This window comes from Cervus canadensis, chromosome 7 (assembly GCF_019320065.1).
Source record: "Cervus canadensis isolate Bull #8, Minnesota chromosome 7, ASM1932006v1, whole genome shotgun sequence".
Taxonomy (NCBI): Eukaryota; Metazoa; Chordata; class Mammalia; order Artiodactyla; family Cervidae; genus Cervus; species Cervus canadensis.
In genome coordinates, this window is record NC_057392.1 from 69360310 (window position 1) to 69385213 (window position 24904).

Consider the following 24904-nt stretch of genomic DNA (forward strand, 5'->3'; position numbering starts at 1 on the left):
GGTATAGAGAACAAATTAGTGGTTACCAGTGAAGATAGGGAAAGAGGGAGGAGAAATATAGGGCAAGGAGATTAAAATATGCAAACTACTATGTACAAAACAAGATACAATGATATACAATACAGGGAATGCAGTAAATATTTTATGATAACTATAAATGGAGTACAACCTTTAAAATTTTTGAATCATTATATTGTACACTTGTAATTTATAAAATATTGTACAACTATACATCAATAAAAAACACATATAAGTTACAAAGTTTAAGGAAAAAAATAACATAACTAGAAAACATCCTGCAGATAACTTCCACAAGCAAAACCCCTCTCACCTGCTCCAACATGAGCACTCCACACCAGTGTCTCCATAGTTACATAATTCCTTCTGCTCACCAGTCTCTTCCTGACCTTCATTCAAATGTATATATCTTTCCCCAAACCTTGGTCTGTTCTAAATCAAAACAGGTTTGTGGAACACTGCCAGAGAGTATGCAGTCCATGTTAACTTTAAAGACAAGTCCGTCCCAAAGCACCATGGCAATCAAAGTGTTCAATATAAGAATGCCCCAAACATCACAGACTAGAAGTTATGTCTGCATGTATTTTAGTAGCTGTCCATTAAGGCTGAAGAGATGCGGGTTTTTTTCACTATTTCATAAATGAAGAAGTTACGATTTATCTGCCTTTCAACCACATAAAATCTCTACCATTCTAGTCAGTTATTCTTTTAGAGATGTTCAACGGGAAATTGAAAATTTCAGAATGTAAAAACTTAAGAACAAGTCTAAACATACTCTCACAGTCTGTCAACTTACAAACTCTCAGATGCAGACGAACACACCTTTGCTTTGGTGAGTTCAAGAACGGCTTTCAATTGTCTTAGGAATTTTTTCATATCATCAGCTCAGCAGGAAAAAAATACATAAAGCTCTAGACTATGTAACAGCTCATACTGGGATATGTTGCTTTCATTAAAAGTGTTTGCCCGCATTATTCTATAATGGTATCACCTCTTCATACAGTTCATGGGGCTCTCAGTCTCATCACTTCATGGCAAATAGATGGAGAAAAAGTGGAAATGGTGAGAGACTTTATTTTCTTGGGCTCCAAAATCACTGCAGACTGTGACTGCACCCAAAAAATTAAAAGACACTTGCTCCTTGGAAGAAAAGCTATGACAAACCTAGACAGTAGTAGAAAGCAGAGACATCACTTTGCCAACAAAGGTCCATATAGTCTAAGCTATGGTTTTTCCAGCAGTCATGTACAGATGTGAGAGTTGGACCATAAAGAAGGCTAAATGCCAAAGAATTGATGTTTTCAAATTGTAGTGATGTAGAACACTCTTGAGAGTTCCTTGGACAGCAAGGAGATCAAATTAGTCAATCCTAAAGGAAATCAACCCTGAATATTCATTGGAGGGACTGATGCTGAAGTTGAAACTCAAATACTTTGGCCACCTGATGTGAAGAGCAAACTAATTGGAAAAAGCCCCTGATGCTGGCAAAGATTGAGGACAAGAGGAGAAGGGGGTGACAGAGGATGAGATGGTTGAATGGCATTACCGACTCAAGGGACGTGAGTTTGAGCAAACTTCAGGAAACAGTGAAGAACAGGGAGCCTGGCGTGCTGCCATCTATGGAGTTGCAAAGAGTCGGACACGACTAAATGTCTGAACAATCACTTCTTCAGAGGTGAAGAGGGCTGGAAATAACTTGTCACACTGTACCGGCATTCTTTCTTCTACAACTTGATACCCATCTTCTGTTATCAGTCAGTCTCCTCTTCTCAAACACCCCCAAACTTTACAATTTCACAATTCCAAACTAATTAGCAAAATGGAAAGTCCCTAGTCCAGCCATTTTAAAGTATTGACACATACATATTCATATATTGCTTCTAAAGTAATAAAATTATTCCAAGAAGAACTTGAAGAGTAAATTCTAGTCTGTCTCCCAAGCCCCCTGCCTGTTAGATCCAGGGCTAAATTGAATAGCATCTGAGGCAGAGCTAGATTTAATAGCATCAACAAATGTAAAAACAAACAAGTGTTCCTCTTCCACTCCTGTTTCCCTTTCCTGTTTCCTCACCTTTATTTTCAGCCATGCTCTCAAACATGTGAGTTATCCTATGTGCAGCTTTATCTCCTGCAATGTGAGGAACAGAGCCAACTCTGGTCTGCATCACTCAGCAAAGTGGAGTGAGAAAAGGCAGTAACAGCTAACTTTGTTTCAAAACTCCCATGAAAGGAGTACAGAGAAATCCCACTAAACAGGGGCAAGCTGCCTGGTCAGCTCATTCCCCACCTTGACTGTTCTTTTTAAATTCTTTCTTTCTTTGAGCCACAAAGCCCTTTGAGAATCTCATTCAATTGACAAGAATCCACCTAGAAACAATACTCAGAAACACATACACAGGAAAAAAAATATGTGCTTTTTATCTCATTGTATTGGAAATTGATCTACACGTAGTTGCTAAAACATCAATGACAGGGAATTATGGCTTTCTCACAGTTGTAAGAAGGTTGTACACTTTTTTTGGAATAAACCGATACATCATTTTGACATTGCAGCAATGTCAGTGTTTCTTCTTAATGGCAGTAAGAGGTAAAATCCTGATTCATGAAATCTCTGATAGCAAATGGAATCTGAGCTCCTGTAGCTCACAGTATCTCATACGGAGCACGCATCAAGAAATACCAAAATTCATATTACATCATTGTCCTCAAGTCCATGAGATTATCTTCATTAACTTCATATTATCAAGGCTATCTATGTCAGCAATTTGTTTCAATTTTAATTTCATCTAGACAAAGAGTGACCTTCATAAGAGATAAGCCATCTGCAGAGTTTCTATAAATTTTTTGGTCCCTAGAAACACTCAAGACTTTTTCACCTCCAGGATTAGAAAATTCAGGTTTCTAACAATTTCTAATATTATTTTAATAATTTCTAATAATTTATAATATTATTTTATTAGAAGCAATAAATTATTTTATTATTTAAATATATAATTTCTAATTTTCTAATAATTTCTCTAAATGAGCCACCTCATTTAGAATAACAGCTCGATACCAAAAAAAAAAAAAAAAATGGTTCCTCAATAGTATCTCTGATAGCAAATTCAACATTTCAATCAAAAGGTTTGCCTCATTTTTATGATGAAGATATGAGCCATTATAAAGCTAGTCCTGGAATGAACTTCTCACATCCAATTTGTTCTAAGAAGGGGCTTTCTTTCCTCTTAAAAAATTTAAAAGAATTAACCAAATCAAATCTCTCCTCAATCTCTTCTCTGGATTGCCAACAAACTTCTCTGGTAGGAAAGAACCTCATGGTATGCTCCTGTATTTTGACAAAGGTTTACTGAAAAGGCACTGATTCGAGTTCTTGGCGCTGAGGAAGTTGAAGACTTTCACAGCAGTGGAAAGACCTCTTTGGGGATGCTGGAAGGGCTGTTGACACGAACACAAGCCCATGTAAAAAGGCTGACATGTGGAGCATCTTTCCTCAGTGAAGCTGCAGAGGCTGAGACAGTGCCAACATCTCGGGTCCTCCATCTGTGCAGAGAATACCAAAACTCCCCATCCAATCCAAGTTGTGCTTGGCATCGAAACGTGCACCATCTTAAAGATATCAATGGTCTAAATGGTTTCCAAGGAGGGCTCACCAAAAAGGAATATTTCTTTGGTGTAATAAGTCTCCTTTCAAAGGACAAGATCAGGAGCTGGCTGCACTGAGAGACAAAAGATTTTCCCCAGGTACATGCTGGAGGAAGACAGTGCACCGTCTGTGATCCCCTAAAACCCTTCCATGGCTTTCAGGGGTTCACAGACCACAGAATAAGACTTTTGCACTGCTCCTTCTCTTTGCAACAGCCCTATTTCTCTTTGGTATTGGGCCTAACAGGAGACATTTACTGCTTCCAGCGCTCAAAGCAAAAAATAGCACCCAAAATGTCAGTGTCATATAGGGCCTCCCGAGACTGCACTGCAGTCATTCAAGCTTGAAATCCTTCCATTCCAGTGTCTCCAGACTCCTCCTAAGTTAGTGGGTAGCTTTCTTCTTTACTCTCAAATTGTATTTGTCATTCCTATTCAGTGAGCACCTATTTATCGAGCACTTATTAGTGACTGTGTGTTAAACACTGGGCTAGGCCTCGGATATACAGCAGTGAGCAAAACAGACATCACCTTGTCTTCAAAAGTAGATAATCTAGCACAGAATGCTTACCAAAAAAACCCCTAGTACTTACATTAGACATCACTTCTTAATCTATGTTTCTTCCACAATACCATCAAAGTACCATCACAGTTTGACATGAAACTCAGACCAAACAAAGAGAATAGTTTCATATAGTTATTTTGCATGCAGTTTTAAAATTCAGTTGCTTATGCTATTACAACAAATGTGTGTTTGTGTGTGTGTGTGTGTTAAGTTCAGAATTGCAGACAACTTCTCTGCTATAGTTGAGTTTGGGATTCATCAGAATATCTCGAGAAGGTTGCAGTTTTCCAAGAGTCCTTTGTCTCATTGGTTTCTGTGTTCACAGATGTCTTCATGAAAATTCCAAGGTTTTAGCGATTAGCTTCTTTCAAAAGTGGTGATTCTTTCAACAATCTAATGGATTTCTCTGGCTAATCAGAGAATGATGTAGGATATCTTTATACTGAACAGAAGTTGATTTCTCAGAGTAATTTTTTCACTCCTGTTCTTTTCTTCTTGATACTGCAAAATCATCCCAATATTAGTCATTTATCTAATAAAAACGTATGATTTCTCAACCTCAGAATAAAAATAAAATCTTCAACATGAAATTATAGGCAAAGTCATGTCAAGGAACCACAAAATTTTTATCTTTAACAAAACACCTACATATTCTGGAGAAGAAAAAAATTGTGTTCTCTTCAAAGATTTGCTTCCCTGTGAAAAAATTTTCCACAGAAGGAACCAAATAGAAATACCACATGAGCATTTCTCTTAAGTGGCTTATATTTATAGTTTATTTAATTGTTTGACCTGTCATGCAGAGAGTTTATAAAATATTTGAGCGAGGAATTTCTGAGTATAACCCAGGGTATACAGGATTTGGATTAGATATCATCTGAGAAAAACCAAAGTCACTCACCTACTAAATATTTTCCCTATGAGTTCGTATATATTATGCTTAGATTCCAACCATTTGGCATAAAGGTCCTAGTCATCCCCTGGTAATATGAAACAGAAATTTTATCTGGAGGTGTTTAACTCATTAAAGGGTTACACAATTGTGGGAATTACTCTGAGACTTCCCTAGTCTCTTTAGAAACATGAAAACAGAAAGAACCTTGAGGGAACAAGATGTGGAAGGAAAGGTAAGCTCTGATGAGGAAAGGTGACAATGTCCTGGAATATAGGGAATGCAGACTGAACAGAAGGACCTCACATAGGCAAAGGATGTGTGGTGCTTAACTCTGTGAAGGAAAGGGAGCAAAGGGAAGCCGGTAATACAGAGCAGTAGAACCAAGTCAGACTTCAGACTCACAAGATATAACTTCCAGGTCCAATGCTAGGATTCAACTTTGGATAAGTCACTTCATCTCTGTATTAATTGGCTATTGCTACAACAATGCTGTGCAACAAATCACTCTAAAACTCTGACTTATAATAATAAGCAGGTTAGCTTGACTTTGACTGATCTAGGCTGGGCTTGGCTATGCTTAGCTCTAAGCTGCAGAGAAGCCTAAGAATGATCCATGTGTCTCATCCTCCTTAGACCAATGGCTACGTGATGTCTCTTTCTTATGGCAAAATGCAGGATTCTAAGAGAGAAAGCAAAACCACATAAGAACGTTTCAAACCTCTGCCCATATCTTGCTTGCTAACACCCCTTTAGTCAAAGAAAACCATGTGCTTAAGTCCAAGGACAAGGAGTTAGATTCTTCTGCTTACTGAAAAGTCATCACAACCCTGTTGATATGCTATTGCTATAGCTGTGCTATGCTTGGTTGTGTCTGACTCTCTGCGACCACATGAACTATAGCCCGTCAGACTCCTGGGATGGGAGCCTGTCCGTGGGGTCAGGGATGCCCCATGACATTGCTATAGGGAGGGGGGAAAATCAAGACCAGCAACTCTGTCTACCATAGCACTCTAGACTGTTAGTTTCTACTACTATATGATGAGGAAGTTGGGTTAGGTCAATGGCTAGACATTGACCTAACACTGGTCTAGTGACCACTGCATTACAGGCACCTGGGGAAACATTAGAAGTATTGGATTCCCCAGAGTTGGGTGAGATCCTGAAAATCATATTTTCCTACTGTCCCCCTATTAGGTGATTCTACTGCACAACTGTGGGCTAGATGGTCTCCAAGACCCTTAGTAGTTTTTAAAGTTAATGGCCAACTTAATCGACAATAAAGTTTATGTAGGGCTTCCGTAGGTGCAAAGGTCAAGTGACAGATGACCTGCACAAGTGATGCTGCCTCTCTGACAATGCAACTGATATAACCCATAAGCCCCTGATTTCTGGCCCCTTCAGTCTTTCCACTATATATAATAGAAGCCTCCCGTAAGTGAGGCAAACTGTGCCTCCCATTTTTAAAGATCAACAACTGCTCTCCCCTTCTTGCCCCTTACTCACAATGTAAGTAAGGTTTTCCTGCCCTCCTATCCCAAAGCAGACTCTGTGGCTTCCTCAGGATCCTTTCCTGTACTTGGTGCTACATCAAGGCCACAATTGGACTGCAATATTTTTCAGTCACTTGCCTACAAAGAGATCTGTCCATTAAGCTAGGCAATATGACAATTCTCATTTTATGAATTCTTGTATTTTTCAGTTAGAAGACAGGCTAAAGAGGAAATGTCCAAATTGAGATGAGAGGTAAAAGAGAGCTTCTTTTCCTGGGTCTTGGAGAAAAGATAAATGTAGAAATGAATTTCTCATCTAATTATTCATTTCTGTTTATATATTCTTTAATGATATGTTTCTATGGTTACCAGCGTTGTTAAATGCTGCCTGTGTTTCATTTTGCTTTGATGCTATTTGAGGTAGTATGCCAGTAGAAGAGGTTCACTTGTAAATGAAAGATGTGATTTAGGCATGTATTTGATCCAAGGTTGAGTGTTCTCGTGAAGGAGATAGTGACCGTGACATTATCTTCTGTTTATATAGTTCTGTGTAGTTTTTCTATTGATGTTCTGTGAGTATCCCAGGGACTAAGAAGGAAGAAAGAAAGGAAGAAGGAAGAGAGAGAAGGAGGGAGGAAGGAACCTGAACCATATATATATTAAATTCATGCACACATATCAGAACTATATATATATATATATATTTATATATACACACATATATATAGTACATATCTATACATATATATAGTACACATTGGTACTGTATATGTGTGTGTGTGTGTATGTGTATGTGTGTGTATATATATATATATATATATGATGGCATTGATTTGACCAGATTGCCAAGTAGGTGAGGTTGTTTTTCACCTGCCCCACCCTTCCTTTCTCCCCCACACCATCCCCCCTCCTCTATCACACCTATACATGTCAAAAGTCAAAGCTTTCTTTGAAAAAATGAGTCAAACACTCAATTACTTCACCTCAGTGTGAAATCTACTCAGAGTGTCACCTTTTAGTAGTTTTCCTGCCTTTGAAATTCTAGTTCTCACTGAGAAATAAACAGCTTTGTCTCCTGCCAAAACAATTTCCGGCATCCAGATCATGCAAGAATGGGTGGACAGAGCCTCAGAAAGCGGCCTCCAGAGGGCTGCACACTTGTACATCAGCCCTATCTATCTGCAAGTTGATATTTCACCCTTCATAGAAAAGAGTGGCAGAGGAGATCGAGCATGTTCAGGTGATATAATGCAAGGAATCCAAACCTTGTGCTCTGTGAAAACCTAGAAGGGTGGTTGGAAGGGGTGGGAGATGGGAGGGAGATTCAAGAGGGAGGAGACATATATATACCTATGACTGATTCGTGTTGATGTATAGCAGAAACAAACACATATTGTAAAGTAATTATCCTTCAACTAAAAATAAAATGAAAACGAGTGGCATCATATCAAACAAGAAAATAATCCTCAGCCACTCCTGAGAAATATTTATTTGGCATTCTTCTTCAGAAATATATATATATATATATACTATATATATATATTTTTTATGATGCTGGTTTGATTTTGCAGTAATATACATAGGTGATTAAATAGAGTCAGCTTTTCCTTTTCTTTTTTCTCTCCTAAAAAGCTTTTTGGGTTTCCCACAGTTCTTAGGGGAGGAAAAAAGTAACCTCTAAATTTCCTTTCATTTTCCTTCATTTGAGAATGATGTGAGTTTCAGAGATATAAGGCAATTTGAGCCTTCTTTCACTTGAACAAATTTAGGTATAACTATTTGATTCCCAAAAATCCTGTGGCTATCCTGCTAGGTTGCCATGAGGTTATTTTATTTACACAGAGGCTTTGCCTTCCAGTTCAAATTTGTGAACATGTGGATTCCTTCTTTGTTTTTGTTTGCATCTGAAGATCAAAAATTGCTATGAGCAAAACCAGTTTTAGAGGAGTTTATGGTTATTTTTTATATTTCCCATAGATTTTATGGGTTATTGATTTATAAGCTTGCAGAGAAATTGAGGTCACTGTTTTATTTTAGCAGTTGGCAATGTGGAATAACTATTCCATGAAATCATGAAATTTTTTAAGCTATGTTCACCCAGGTATAAGATAATCTGTAAAATGCAAAGCTTTTAATGTTTTTATTTATATTCAGCCATCCTTTTGATGGTATTGCACAGCAATTAAGAATAGATTCTCCTCTTTTCTTGAATTCATATGATTGTACTTTCCTCACTAATTTGTGAAGATTGCCTGTTCTACCTGGGCTACAGTTCCTAGTGGAATTATTTTCTTTTTCATAATTTCTGCTCTTCCAAATAATGAGGCCTTGGCATTTCAAATGTCAACCTTTAACGTGTGGCATGATATACTTTTTCTCAGGATCACAAAGTAACTGTTAAACTAATCTATTTTTATACAAGAAAGCACAGGTGCTTTATACAGCACAGTCTAAACTAGGAGTCAACAGCCTATGAGAGACAAAAACCTCCAGAAGACCTTGGGGGAACTATTTCAAGCCCAACCCTGAAGGGATGGAAAACATCATAACTAACATGGCAAGTCTTCATTTCATTTATCTTTCATTAGGTAGAGGTTAGCCTGCTTTAAGATTAACACATGACACAAAGCAGAGAGAAAACTTTTTTAAAAATTTATTTATTTTAATTGGAGGCTAATTACTTTACAATATTGTAGTGGTTTTGGCCATACATTAACATGAATCAGCCATGGGTGTACATGTGTCCCCCATCCTGAACCCCCTCCCACCTCCCTCCCCATCCCATCCCTCTGGGTCATCCCAGTGCACCAGCCCTGAGCACCGTGTCTCATGCATCGAATCTGGACACAGGTAACCTGGAATACAGTGGCAGTTCTCTTGAAGATAGCATTGCATTTCTTTTCACATCACTGGAAGTTGAATTTTGTTACTGTTGCCACAGAGTGTGTGTGTGTATACACGTATTCTCTGAAGTGTCTATGTATGTGTACGTCATACACTGTAACAAGTCTGTTGCATTTCTCAGATGTAATTATCCCCCTCCTGAGATTTCCTGATGATGAGAAATCATATATAGGAGGACTCCATGGACTATAACCCGCCAGGCTCCTCTGTCCATGGGATTCTCCAGGCAAGAATACTGGATTGGGCAGTCATATCCTTCTCGAGGGGATCTGCCCGACCCAGGGATCAAAACTGGGTCTCCTGTATTGCAGGCAGATTCTTTACCATCTGAGCCACCTGGGAAGCCCATATAGAAGGATACTTGCCCCATATTAATCATCTTCCTGCAACCTGTTTTCTTCTAAACTATAAGGCCCTCTGTGAGGAGCTACAGGCCAGAAAAGATTAATGAAAGGCAAATGAAAGATATAAGAATGAAAAAGAATAGATGTATGGTACCCAGGCAAGGGTGAAACTTGAGGGAGGAAAGAAATTACCAGGATGAGGAGTCCACCCAAAGTCTACTACTTTGAGTACTAGACTCCAGCACAATAAAGACACATCTCTACTCGGCATTGCGATCCCTATTAGTGGATTCCAACATCAAAAGCCCTCCTAAGTCTTCCAGGGCCATGGAGTTATTAGCTCCCAAGACAAGTAGTTCTTTCATTGGAAGGCTCTGCTAAAATGTTTTTCCCTTCTACTAAGGGTTCTCATATTTATAATCCTATCTTAATGCCAAATGGGGCTACACGCCTCACTGATGAACCCACATGGCATAAATGGCTCAGAACACAAGGCTCTGACTGATACACAACTGGCTTGAATCCCAACTCTGTCACAAAGTAGCAGTGTGAACTACTGCATGTTATAACAGGTAAAGAGTGCGGTTTTCTCCTCTTTAAAGTGGGATGATAATGCTTATTTTCTAGTGCTGACCCAACAAACAAATATTTTTTAGAATAATTTATAGAATTTTTTAGAAATTTATAGAAATTTTTTAGAATAATTTTGTAGAATAATTTATCTATAGCACTCAGCCAAGGTACAGTGAACATATTTAAATAATAAAAATGAGTTTTCCATATTTATCAGCGAATTAAACAGAAATCTACATAGGCAGAGTCCAAGAGCAGGTTGCACTCTGGTGGCAGAGTCAGTTCATATAACCGATGTCTTGTCCCCAAGTTAAACATCCTTGGATTCTTTCAACTTCTACAATATACCTTTTTTTCAAGGGCGTCCTTGACTTTTCCACTCAAAGTTATCTTTTATAGTGGCCCAAGAGATAAAAAGAAAATATATATATATATATATTTATATATGTATACTTATATATATATATATTTTTTTATATATATATATATTGGTAAAAAGCAGTACAAGCCTGGAAACCCCGTTACCAAGTTCTTGTCCCCATGTCACCATTAATCATCTGTGAAACGCCAGTCAAGAAATATAATAAAAAAACATCACACATAGGTTAGGGAAAGGAACACCTACTTTTGTACAACTAAACGAAGCATAAAGATGAAACACACAACAACAAAAAAGGGTTCCAAACCATGCTGGCAGCTACCACTGAACACAGGAGCTAAAGCTCATTAGTGATACCCAGTAATGAAATAATGACCTGTAATACAGTTATGTATTCATGTGATACCTTTTGGTGATTCATTTTAAGTCATCAAGAATAAAAGCTCTGTGGCATCCCAAACAGTCTGGAGGCTGCTGAAACCCACACTTGTAGCTCTGAGTTTCTATCAGCTGGTGGTGTTTCTCTAATGTGCAAGCAGGAAATTATTCAGGGTCTTTAGTACAAGAACATACTTTATATTCTATTTACAAATTATATGTGCTTTGCCATTAAATAAGTTAGACCAACCCAAGCACATTATTGACTTCCCCATTAAGAAGCCTTTCATTTAATTTCTGTAAATGTTTCTCTTTGAGAAAGGCATGCTAATTGATAGCGTACCCTAAATCTAATCAGCAGCCTGTAGACAAAACACTCTCACTGTGGCCAGTAGGAGTGAAGGATGAATACTTTATGTTAGGATTACTGTTGTGAAGAGGAACTTGACCTGGTTTAGTCTTAATGTGGTCCATTTATTTCTTTGTCAGCATCAGAGTCAAATTATCCTTGTCTTTGATGACAGGAATAAAACAGTCATGAAAAAAGGAAATGAAAGCAATACTTGATCTTATAATTCTAGGAAATAATCTACTTACAAGATGAAAATTCTCTCAGTGTAAGAGAAAGCACTGGTTCCACTGTGTTCTTGTCTTACTTCCATCTCTAATTTTGTGACTGCAAGTTGAGTCACCAGAACTAACAAGAACCTCAGTTTCCTTGGTTATAAAGTTGAATGATCTTAAAATAATATCTTACATCCCTTCCTTCTCTTTTGTTTCATGCTGAAGAGGCATGGAAATAAAATTTTACTATGAAATATAAATGATTAAAAACAAATACAGGGTAAATTTTGGCCACTAAGTGCTGAATTTATTCAACTAATGGAGGCATATATATAATCAAAACCTTAACCCTAACCAGACTGGACAATGAATAGTGGAATACACTTACACACACAATATATAGACACATATACATACATAGTTATATGTTCTAAAATCCTATAGCACTCATACACTGCAAAACTATGTAAATATTTCAGAATTTAAAATGGTAGTTCTTGTGACTGTTTTAAACAAGACAGGTTGCAAAGTAGAGAATTCAAAACTGCTATATAAAAATGTGCTTTCCTTGCTACAAATAACCTGTTCATACAATATTTGGTAATTTCCAGAAAACACAAATAAAAATTTAAATACTTATATTTAAATTGCATGAAGATATTTACAACGTTCATATCACTGAGCTAATAAATGTAATGGAAAAGCTGCCAAATATTCCTTTATGCTAGAAAAATACACAACTTACAGTGAAGGTTGCTTAATAAAAGAACTCTCATAAATCCAAGGCAATATTTCTTCATTAAAATGTTGATTATCAGGGCAGGGCAAACTTATATATTTTATTCTGACATATCATTATATTAATAAAATTATCATAAAAATTTCAATCCTGGCTAGTTTCTAAATGATACTATGAAGTAGTTTATAGGTAAGTCTCAAGGCAAGATATTCTTCTCTGTAAGAAAATCTACTCTCTAGATTAAATCTAAATTTCAAGAAAGTTGAAGTCTTTTGAATTAAATTCATATGTATTTAATAAGGATTAAGTTTGAAAAATATTGCTCAACAATTTTATTTTTCTGTTTTCTAGAAAATCCTAGGTATCATTCCAAATTTCATCATTATAATAACAAAGAGTCATATTAACCACTAAGGACTAAAGATTCCCGTCTCAATCATTTATATCTTTCAAATATAGCACTGGTTCCTTTGAATCTAATAGTATCAACTGAAGATGAAACAATACAATCATAATATTCATCCACTAGGATGAATCCACTTACTTAGATGGACTTTAGGAAAACTAAAGCATAAGATATGTAAAAACATTTATCACACTGCTAAATGAGAAGCTATTTCATCTTAAATTATCTTTTTCCTTTACTTTTTTTTATAACACATAAGACTTAGTAGAAAAAATGGATATGAGAGAGATTCCAATTTTCCTTTAATAGTGTTTGTGTATTAAGGTAGACTAACTACTACAACAAACAACTTCAGGGCGTCCCTGGTGGATCCACGGTAAAGAATCCACCTGCCAAAGCAGAAGGCATGGGTTCAATCCCTGGTCCGGGAAGATCCCATATGCTGTGGAGCAACTAAGTCCATCCACCACAACTATTGAGCCTGCGAGACACATCTACTGAGCCCACGCACCCTGGAGCCTGTGCTCCTCAACAAGAGAAGCTGCCACAATGACAAGCCGGCACACCGCAACTAGAGAGTGTCCCCTGCTCACTGCAACTAGAGGGAAGCCCAGGTAGCAACGAAGACCCAGCACAGCCAAAAAATAAAATAAATATATACATTGAATTATTTTTTAAAAACCTCCAAAATTCCAGTAACTTAATAAATGTTGATTTCTCACTTACAGCACAGTCCAATGTGGGTGTTCCTGGCTGATTGTCCTCCAGCCAGCAACAGGAGAACTCATACTCCTTCCATCCTGTAGCTCCACCTTCATCCACATCCTGGGAGTCTTCCTCTCTAGGTAGCTGATAAGGAAAGAAAATAGATCATACTAGGCAAGTTTTATGGGCTAAACTTGGAAAGAATATCATTCCCGCCTACATTCCACTGGCCCGCACTCAGCCACATGGCCACACCTAACTACAAGGGAAAATGCCTAACAAGGTGTCCAGGAGATGGGTAGGTAAGTAGATAGGTAGATAGATAGATCTATATATTTGTTCTAAAGTTCTGTAGCACTCACATATACTGCAAAACTAAATACTTCAGAATTTAAGATGCTATATCTATTATGACTGTTCTTAAACACAAGGATAAAGCTGAGAAAATAACATAATTTTCCAAAGAGAATGTGAAATATAATATTTGAAAACCTAATTCTAAATTCTATAAAATTAAAAAGCTGTTAATCCTTAGAAAAGTCACTATGCCTCTCCAAGTCACTTAAGCCATCTGCAATTCAGTGAATTGAACTGGAAAATTCCCAAGATTCCTTCCAGATTTAATCCTGTAAGTAAAGCAATTTACTGCAATTATGGTCAACCCTGATAATGGGAACATTAAAGGAATAATTTGATAATAATCTATAATAACTTTATCACATTTTCTAATTAGCAGTGACAGGAATTCTACTCACTGAACCACCATCATTGGACACATAGTTAAAAGGTTACAATTTATCTAAATCCTCCAGCAAAAAGGGGGGAAATTTTTATAATCCCATCAACCTGGAAATGTCTGAGGTTTATGGTTACTGCAAGATTTATTCTGGGCGCTTTAAGTCCCTTAAAAATTTACCAGGAAGAATCAACCCACTTGGATTTAGAAGAAGGAGATAAATTCTGTTTCTTTTCTTTTTCGCTAGTCATCTTTTTCCACTACTTTGATTGCTTTTCCTTTATTCTTGATGAAGTATCTGTCTTCCCTATCTCTCTGGGTCTTCCTTGGTTTACAATTATCCTGGGCAAGTTGATTTCTGAAGTAGCAAATGCTCTTTTTGCTTAGCTAAAGTATAAGGAGAAATTATTATGTTACTGTTTGTAGAGGAAGTGAGCTGCCCACATACACTCTTGGTTTGTATAACTATAAGCTTTAAAACCTGATAATATGAGGATAACAATAGAGAATTATTAGGACTCCCAAATGTGAACACCTAATTTCAAAGCTTCTTTTGTGCAGCAGCAAAGAAAGCAAAATTAATAGCAATGCACACAACAGTACGTCACGCAAACTGATTGTGCAAAATGAGTGTGCTCCTCATTCTCTGCACACGTGCGACGTTTATTGACATCAGAAAACCTCACACATTGGGAAAGAATGACACAATTGCAGAAAATCTTTGTCAAGTTAAAAACGACCATTTGAAATCTGCCTTCATTTTCAGTGCACTATTTTTTTTTACAAGCTTCAATTTCTCATCTCTTTATTTTCAAAACCAAGGAAAATCTTTAGTGGTAAAAAGGAAATTAAAATTTATATTTTAATATCTATCATTATTATAAAATATCCCAGTTTTTAAAAAATCTTTGCATTTGAAATCTTCAGTTTGCCCACATTAGATTATTCATTAAAATCTATAAACAATAAATACTGATGAAGGTATGGAGATGAGAAAACTCTTCTACACTGGAAATAGTGGAAATGTAAATTGGTGCAGCCACTATGGAGAAAAGTATGGAAGTTCCTCAAAAAACTAAAAATAAAGTTGCCATATGATCTAGCAATCCCACTCCTGGGCATATATCCAAACAAAGCTGCAATTCCAAAAGATACATCCACCCCTATGCTCACAGTAGCACTATTCACAACAGCCAGGACACAGAAGCAAACTAAATGCCCATCAACAGATGAATAGATAAAGATGTGGTATATATATACAACGGAATACTACTTGGCCATAAAAAATAATGAAATAATGCCATTTGCAGCAATATCGGTGGACCTAGAGATTATAATATTAAGTAAGTCAGAAAGAGAAAGCCAAATACCACAAGATATCACTAATATCTGGAATCTAAAATATGACACAGGACTTCCCTGGTGGCTCAGTGGTGAAAAATCCACCTGTCAATGCCAGAGACATGAGTTCGATCCCCGGTCCAGGAAGATCCCACAAGCTATGGAGGAACTGAGCCCATGTACCAAAACTATTGAACCTGTGCTCCAGAGCCCAGGAGGCAGAAGTACTGAGCCCACACGCCACAATATGGAAGCCCACGAACCCTGGAGCCCACGCTTTGCAACAAGAGGAGCCACCACAGTGAGAAACCTGCACACAGCAACTAGGGTACCCTCTACTCTCCTCAACTAGAGAAAATGAAGACAGCTGTCTGCATGTAGCAGTAAAGACACAGCACAGCCCAAAATAAATAAATAAGTAAATTATATATATATATACATATATATACACTTATCTATGAAACAGAAACAGACTCACATAGAGAACAGACCTGTGATTGCTGCAGGCAGAAGGTGTGGGGCGGAATGGATTGGGAGTTTGAGATCAGCAGATGTGAACTATTATAATAGTGAATGGATAAACAGCAAGGTCCTACTGTATAACACAGGGAACTATACTCAATATCCTGTGGTAAACCACAGTGGAGAAGAAAATGGAAAAAAATGTATATATATATATATATATTCACATATATAAGTGAATCACTTTAGTGTACAGCAGAAATACAACATTGTAAATCAACTATGTGCTTAGTCACTAAGCCATTTGCTCACTCTTTGCAACTCCATGGACTATAGCCCGCCAGGCTTCTCTGTCCATGGAATTTTCCAGGAAAGAATACTGGAGTGGTTGCCATTTCCTTCTCCAGGGGATCTTCCACACCCAGGGATCACACTCACATCTCCTACAGCTCCTGCGTTGTAGGCAGATTCTTTACCACCAGTGTCACCTACTTCAATAAAATAATTTTTTTTAAATGGACATAGATTGCTCATGAAAAACAAGTCCAATTCTAAATTATTAAATTACTACCATCACAAAGCGAAAACCTGATATTTAGGTGCCCAACCAAAAACAATAAAAAATTTCTACTATTTTAAATAATAATAATTATAGAATAATAAGTATTTTAAAGCTAAATTTTTCTAGACTACTTCACAAATAAATTAGTCAACACTATACCAGAAATGTTACATATGTGTGTGCACACTTATATTTTCAATATATGTGTTTATGGAAATAGAACTGCCATATGACCCAGCAATCCCACTTCTGGGCATACACACCGAGGAAACCAGATCTGAAAGAGACACGTGCACCCCAATGTTCATCGCAGCACTGTTTATAATAGCCAGGACATGGAAGCAACCTAGAAGCCCATCAGCAGACGAATGGATAAGGAAGCTGTGGTACATATACACCATGGAATATTACTCAGCCGTTAAAAAGAATTCATTTGAATCAGTTCTAATGAGATGGATGAAACTGGAGCCCATTATACAGAGTGAAGTAAGCCAGAAAGATAAAGAACATTACAGCATGCTAACACATATATATGGAATTTAGAAAGATGGTAACAACAACCCTATATGCAAAACAGAAAAAGAGACACAGAAGTACAGAACAGACTTTTGAACTCTGTGGGAGAAGGTGAGGGTGGGATGTTTCAAAAGAACAGCATGTATATTATCTATGGTGAAACAGGTCACCAGCCCAGGTGGGATGCATGAGACAAGTGCTCGGGCCTGGTGCACTGGGAAGACCCAGAGGAATCGGGTGGAGAGGGAGGTGGGAGGGGGGATCAGGATGGGGAATACGTGTAACTCTATGGCTGATTCATATCAATGTATGACAAAACCCACTGAAAAAACAAATAAATTAAAAAAAAATAAAATAAAATAAATATATGTGTTTAAAACTTTATATGTAAATATATATTTAAAATTACATTGCAATATTTCTTTTTGGGGCTCTAGTAATTTTATCTGAGAAAGTGTCTCCATTGAAAGATCAATTTTATTCTTACACACTCTGCTCACTCACTCACTTCTTTACTCATGTTCAAGATGGGGAGCAGAAGCCACAAAAGAACCCCAATTCTATTGACTCTGAGTGAAGAGAGAGGGAGGCCACACTCCAGCATATACCCCCCTGAGTGGAGAACACTGTCAAAGCCTGAATGCCATGTCTTGAGCATTAAGCCAAGAGCACAGTGCCTTAAACAAGCAGATCAAACTGTCATATGAAAACCACTCTTCTGCCACTTGCAAAAACAAAGCTGGTGTAGGCTCTTGGGCACGAGTCTTCCTGTCCTGCTGGGCGATGGCTTAGCAAAGCTATTCTGCCAGCATCACTTAAGCTGCCAGCAGCTGGAAGAGAAATGGGATGGAGAGAGTGTTTTCTTCTGTCTTGGCCTTACTGGGATACTGTTAATACCTTTCTGGGAGCAAAGTAGAAGATTAAATACCTCCACTAAAATTATTTGATCCAGAATTTAAAGCAACATATCCTTCACCAAGATATTCAGAGAGACCACCAGAAAGGCTACTTGGATGTTAGGAAGTGTGATGCCCCCTACAAAATTCATATGCTAGTCCTAACCCCAGGCTATAGATGGTGATGGTATTTGCAAATAGGGTCTTTAAAAAGGTAATTAAGTTAAAATGAGGTCTTTAAATGGGATTTAAACCAATATAAAGCCTTTGACTGTGTGGATCACAACAAACTGTGGAAAGCTCTTAAAGAGATGGGAATACCAGACCATCATACCTATCTCCTGAGAAATCTGTTTGCTAGTCAAAAAGCAACAGTTAGAACTGGGCTGGTTCAATATTGGGAAAGGAGTATGACAGGCCTGTCTGTTGTCTCCTGTTTGTTTAACATCATGAGAAATGCCCAGCTGGATGAGTTGTAAGCTGGAATCAAGATAGGTGGGAGAAACATCAACAACCTCAAATATGCAGATGATACCACTCTAATGGCAGAAAGTGAAGAGGAACTAAAAAGCCTCTTGATGAAAGAGGAGAGTGAAAAGGCTGGCTTAAACCTCAACATTCAAAAATCTAAGATCATGGCATCCAGTCCCATCACTTCATGGCAAATAGACAGGGAAACAGTGGAAACAGTGACAGACTTCATTTTCTTGGACTCTTAAATCATTGCAGAAGGTGACTGCAGCCATGAAATTAAAAGAGGCTAGCTCCTTGGAAGAAAAGCTATGATAAACCTAGACAGCATATTAAAAAGCAGAAACATCACTTTGCCAACAAAGGTCCATAGAGTCAAAGCTATGGTTTTTCCAGTAGTCATGTACAGATGTGAGAGTTGGTTCATAAAGAAGACTAAATGCCAAAAACTGATGCCTTCAAACTGTGGTGCTGGGGAAGACTCCTGAGAGTTCCTTGGACAGCAAGGAGATCAAACCAGTCAACCTTAAAGGAAATTAAGCCTGAATACTCATTGGAAGGGCTAGTCCTGAACCTGAAGTTCCAGTATTTTGGACATCTGATGCAAACAGCCAACTCTTTGGAAAAATCCCTGATGCTAGGAAAGATGGAGGGCAGAAGAAGAGGGTGTCAGAGTATGAGATGGCTGGATGGCATCACTATGCAATTGATACGAACTTGGGCAAACTCCAGGAAGTGGTGAGGGACAGGGAGGCCTGGTGTGCTGCAGCCCATGGGGTCAGACATGACTGGGTGACTGAGCAACAATAATCCATATGACCAGTGTTCTTATAAGAGGAGATTAGAATACAGACACACACAGAAGGGAAAACATGTGAAAACACAGGAGAAAGTACCTGGCCATCTACTAGCCAAAGAGAGGGTCTAAAAAGAAATAAACACCTGGATCTCAGACTTTTAGCCACTGGAACTATGATAAAATTAATTTATGTTGTTTCAGCCACCCAGTCTGTGAAACTTTGTTATGGTGGCCCTAGCAAACTCACACAGGAACTAGGAGCCTACAAAAGTCAGTGAAGGCAGATCAAGACCTTAGAACTGAGGTCTAGAACAGCTTCCTTCTTCAGCACCTCACTCCACATGAATCCAGGTACAACTACTAACATTCTTGGTCTGGACAGGCCATCCCAGAATTAGCTGAACCAATAAAAATATTCCAGCATATTCCATGTTCCAGCAATGAACAACAAAGCATGAAGCTGGAGAAAATATTCCCCTACCCAATATAAAGGATATTTATTTTTGTTGGAAGACCAGAACCTGGTACCTAAACAGCTTGAGTTCTTAATCCACATCTCTGAATTCCAGACCTGCTGCCTGCATTCCCCTTTGTAAGCCTTCCATCGTAGCATCCAGGCCTTAGCATCCAGACCTGCTGCACCCTCAGACTCCACTGCTTCATAATCCATGGCTACCTCCATCTAAGTGCTGGCTCCAGATTTGGCATCACAATCATGTTCTTTGTTCCCCCTTCCAGTTCATCAAACCTGGAAAGGACAGTGTTGTGGATTTTTATAATATTCTTTTATGCTATTTTCAGAAAAATGAGATAACTACAGACAATTCCACTTTTTATTCAATTGTCAAGGCTTGTTAGAAGGAAAAGTTGTAGGAAAGGAATAAATTCCTTTTTAAAACTTCACATAACTTCCCTTTTGGTCTGTTTCAAATAGTAATGGACCTTGTTAAAACAGGAAGCTCGGAGTGATGACAAGCTTTATCAAGAATGGTACCATACATGAACAAAGAAAATTTAAAGAGATTCTTAAATAGCTGAATTCATCTCAAATGGCTCGACCATTGTGATCTACAGGGAAGGAAAGCTTTGCTAGGAGGGAATTGAGAAAGGTTTTTTTTTTTTATCCTCCAAATGACTTTGCCAGATATTGGAAGAAGAGAAACATAGTTTGTCTAGCTTGTCAGGTTATTTATAGACAATACTTAAATCTAGATCTTTTAATTACTTTTTTAAAGAACAAATTGCTTATCAGTGTCTGTTCATAAGATAATTATATTAGATTTAAGAATTTGATGTTTCAGACCAAGTTAAAAATGACACCTCAGAAAATAGATTTTTTATTTTTATCTTAAAGCAAGCTCAGTTTAGAGGTGTCTGTTTACAAACTTTCTCCATTTAATTGGTTTTCCTAATATGAAATAGTATTTCCAGAACTAATTAAAAGTTCATTCTAATGAATATTCAAGACCAAAATGTTATCTCTGCAGTACAGTATATAGATTTTTAAATCATCCATAAAGGTAATTATATTTTTTTTACATTCTTAAAAAGTCATATATTGTTATTGATGCCAAATGGGTTATTTGTTTCCTCTTAGGCCATGATTGAAGAAGCCATCACCAGAGCGGAATCTTTCTCAGTTATGTACACACCATTTGCAACAAAAATCAGAGCTGATAAAATAGAAAAAGTAAAAGAAGTTTTCACAAAAATTCATCCTGCATACGTGGAGTATATCTACACAGGTAAGAATCAGTATCTTCAAAGTATCAGGTGACGCTTTATTTCCATAAAAAACAGATACAGGGATGTTTCTGACTTTTGTTATTTTGTTCTAAGGATTTTTTTTTATTAATCTGTTGAGTTGAAATAGAAAGTTATTTCTAGGTTTTATGTCGAGCTAGCCTTATAGGTCTAGTGTAATATCCCTTGTGTCATTGGTCATGTTTCTTTTTTTTAAGAGGAGAGGTAACACTTAGAAACTCTAAGACTATTAAAAAAAAAAAATGAAGGAGTAACTTGTGTAAGATGTCACCTTTTTTCATATCCTTCATCAGTAGATTAGGTGATTCTAGTATTTTCCTGAAGATGAAATTTTTTCTCCAGTCCCTTTTATTTTCTTTGCTCCATCTATCTCATACCTCAAATGCCCCCTTTTTTTAAATTTTTTTTAATGTCCTTCAGCCACTGGTATCCAAAGGAAATCTGGATAGTCAAGTGTATACAAAGAACACAACACTGGTGGTGTTCTTTTTTGCTGTTTTTGTCTCTGGAAGCCAATTGCTTTTATTCATTCAATACTTTCTACTACGCTCCAAATGTTATTCTAAATTAAGAATTTTCTTGTGTTAAATCAAGAACCAACCCCTAATGGAGATAGAAATATCTAGTTATCTAAGATACTAAGAGTTGTCAAAAGCTTTTGTTATTGCCGTTTTACTGTCTTTAAATCATTGACTTAAAACAATATTAAAGACCATTTTGTTACTTCCAAAATTAAAAGCCCATCAACAATGACTACCATGTTAAGCATAATCTCTAAGTACATACACCTAATATTGTATCTTCCTGCTAAGCCCCCTGCAGTCCTTTTGTTAGGGTTTTGGAGCCAAATCACTGATTTATATGATTAATAATATTCTCCATTAGTGATCGCTTTTAAGGTGTCGGCTACTCAACATATATTATCTCTTGTTACTCTCATAACTTAAGTGACTAAGATGATTCTCATGTAGAAATGAGAAAATGGTAACCAGAAGAAACAAATAGTTTTTCCAAAGATATGCAGAAAACCACCACATCAGTGGCAGCGAGCCTTGGATTTGAATCCATGTCGTTGCATTGAGGTACCTTATTTCCATCTGATAGAAGCCAAGATGGGATGAAAACATTAACTTTGGGTCCTATGGAATCTGTTTCTTCCACAATGCCTCAAGCTCTTCAAAAAAAAAAAAAAAAGGTATTTTAAAGATATAACAAGTAAAACCTTAAGGAACAATGAAAATTTGAAGGCATAGAAAGAGAAGAAATCACATGCTATAATGACCACTGATGCTAATTTACTTAATTTGAGCATTTTTAAGAAAGTAGATAAAAATATTTCAGAACTCACAATTTTTTCTAATTGTTATAAATCACATCATTTTGTTATGGATATCTTCAGAGGGCTTTGGGGAGGAAAAGAGTGAAATCAAGAGCAAGCAATTGACAAGTTATGTCAATCTTGTATCATGGAAAATTGATAAGATTCAGTTATTTCCACATCTGCTCTCAGATCCATTGGTAATGAAGAGAGATTCATTGAGGAGATCACCAATTTGCCAATTTCTCTATTGGTAGAATAAATTTAGTTATATTTAACCTACTTCACAGAGAAGTTATGAAGATTAATTAATACTTAGGAAGCACTGTTGCCACTGAGGATTTAAAAACAATAACAACATTAATGAGCCAGATTCATGTCTCACGTAACTCCATCAAACTTGTTATCAAGATGAATTATGATTTGTCGGCAAGGCGATTCATGCTAAAGAATCTTATACTATGGAAGAGAAGATAATTATAAGTTACTGATGATTGTTTCTATTATTTTATGATTACTAATTGCCAGATTGTGACAGCGCTGTATGAGAACAGAGAGAGAAAAGATGCAGTCTCTGAAGGAGAAGGGGAGGCAGAGAAGGCGATCTTGAATTTTAAATTTCATAAGGACTGGTTGGGTTCTTTGCTCTGTATGATGGGTACTTTGGGTTAACAGACTGTTACATTGATGACATGCATCATTTGCCTCTGTTGCACTGATTAAAGGGTGTCTCCAAAGCTATTGCTGGAATGATGGTGAAACCAGTATTGCTAACCGTATGTGCAAGTCTTAGCGGCATCTTTTTTCCCCTCAAGTAATTCCAAGGTGAGGAAGAGAGGAGGTCACATGTGGTCTTTAGCTTCTGTATATTTCTCACAAGAGGTCCCGAGTGATGATGTGGGCAGGTATCAGTAGCCAAAGGCAGTAGCTAGACAGTGAGTCATATAAAGAAAGATGGGGCCTAGAAGAATAGTGTTTTGTTGTGGCGAACATGCTCAGTCACACTGACTCTTTGCAACACTATGGACTGTACCCTACCAGGCTCCTCTGTCCATGGAATTTTCCAGAATAGTCAAGTGGACTGTCATTTCCTCCTCCTCCGAAGATCTTGCCAACCCAAGGATCGAACCCTCACCTTCTGTGTCTCCTGCATTGGCATGTGGATTCTTTACCGCTGATCCACCGGGGAAGCCCCAGGATTCTCCTTTCATCTGCTTTGATAGAAGTTAAGAAGCTTCCATGTTGCCAAAAATGTATTCAGTTACTTATTTCAACAGTCATGCAGTGTAACTGGACAATTACACAGTAAATATGTACAAACATAAGACTTTTTTTAACCTACGTATGTTTGCCTTTGATCTGCCCAGAGCCAAAAATGTATTCTCTCCCACCCCATGGGACACAATCCCATCCAATCATTTCTAAAATTTAGATTCTCTTCAGTAATTATCTGATCTAATTCTCCATTTATTCCCCCTTTCCACGGGACTTTATTCTCCTCCTACTCTGGTTTCAACACTCTTGCTTGTGCTTGCTTGAGCTTGTGCTCAGTCTAAGCCATTGTGATCCACTGGACTGTAGCCTGCCAGGATCCTCTGTCCATGAGATTCCTCAGGCTAAAATACTGGAATGCGTTGCCATGCCCTCCTTCAGAGGATCTTCCCAACCCAGGGATCTAACGTGTGTCTCCTGTATTGCAGGTGGATTCTGTACCTGCTGAGCCATCAGGGAAGCCCAGAAGCCTGAGGGCATGTGAGGAAAGAGTCCTCTTCCAAAGTCTGGTGCAGGCTGCCACAGCTGCTGATTACATGGCTAGTGCAACTTGAGACAGCTCTGTTGGTCTGAGGAGGACCTGATGGGCTCACTTATGTGACACGTCAGGTCACCCAAGGGCACCTATATGAGTCCCCATAGTGCTTCCTGGTGCAGATTCTTCTTATATGTACACCAGCCACCCTATCACACAAATTGGCCCAGACAAGAGCTACTTTCTAAGATCCCCTCTCCCTGCCAGAATGCTAATTCTAGATCCTACTCTAGAAGTTTCCTCTTCTCCCCTGGAGACTGGAAGTCACTTGAGTCCTCTCTCCAACTTGCTGTGTTATTCTGCCATTTCTCTTATCCTTTTTTCCATGCTCCAGAATCCCAAGATCCTCAGGAAAAGAAGAAGATCTACAATGGAGATGAGTGGTATATTCAGCTACTTATTTATTCATCAAACATTTATTAAGTACATATATTCCAGACACTATATTAGGTAATGCTACAATATACCTGACTCTAGTCATTTATACTTCAGGGTGAAAGTTGGACTGTATTTTTCCTCTCTTGTAAAGAATATTTTAATTAAAACCTAAGCTCAAACTGTGGAATGGAAGGCTGATTCTAATTAAAAGAATGGTGGAGGAGAAAACAGATGAAAGAGCAGTTTGGGAAT

At 37.6% G+C, this 24904-nt stretch overlaps 1 protein-coding gene across 1 annotated transcript in view; it reads left to right on the forward strand.

Annotated features, from left to right (window-relative positions):
* The window catches only part of SPATA16 (spermatogenesis associated 16), a 257934-nt gene that overhangs the window by 171595 nt on the left and 61435 nt on the right, over positions 1-24904 (forward strand). The window contains exon 6 of the mRNA XM_043474134.1: positions 20983-21130. Coding sequence (XP_043330069.1) covers positions 20983-21130 — 148 coding nt within the window. The remainder of the gene's footprint in view (positions 1-20982; positions 21131-24904) is intronic.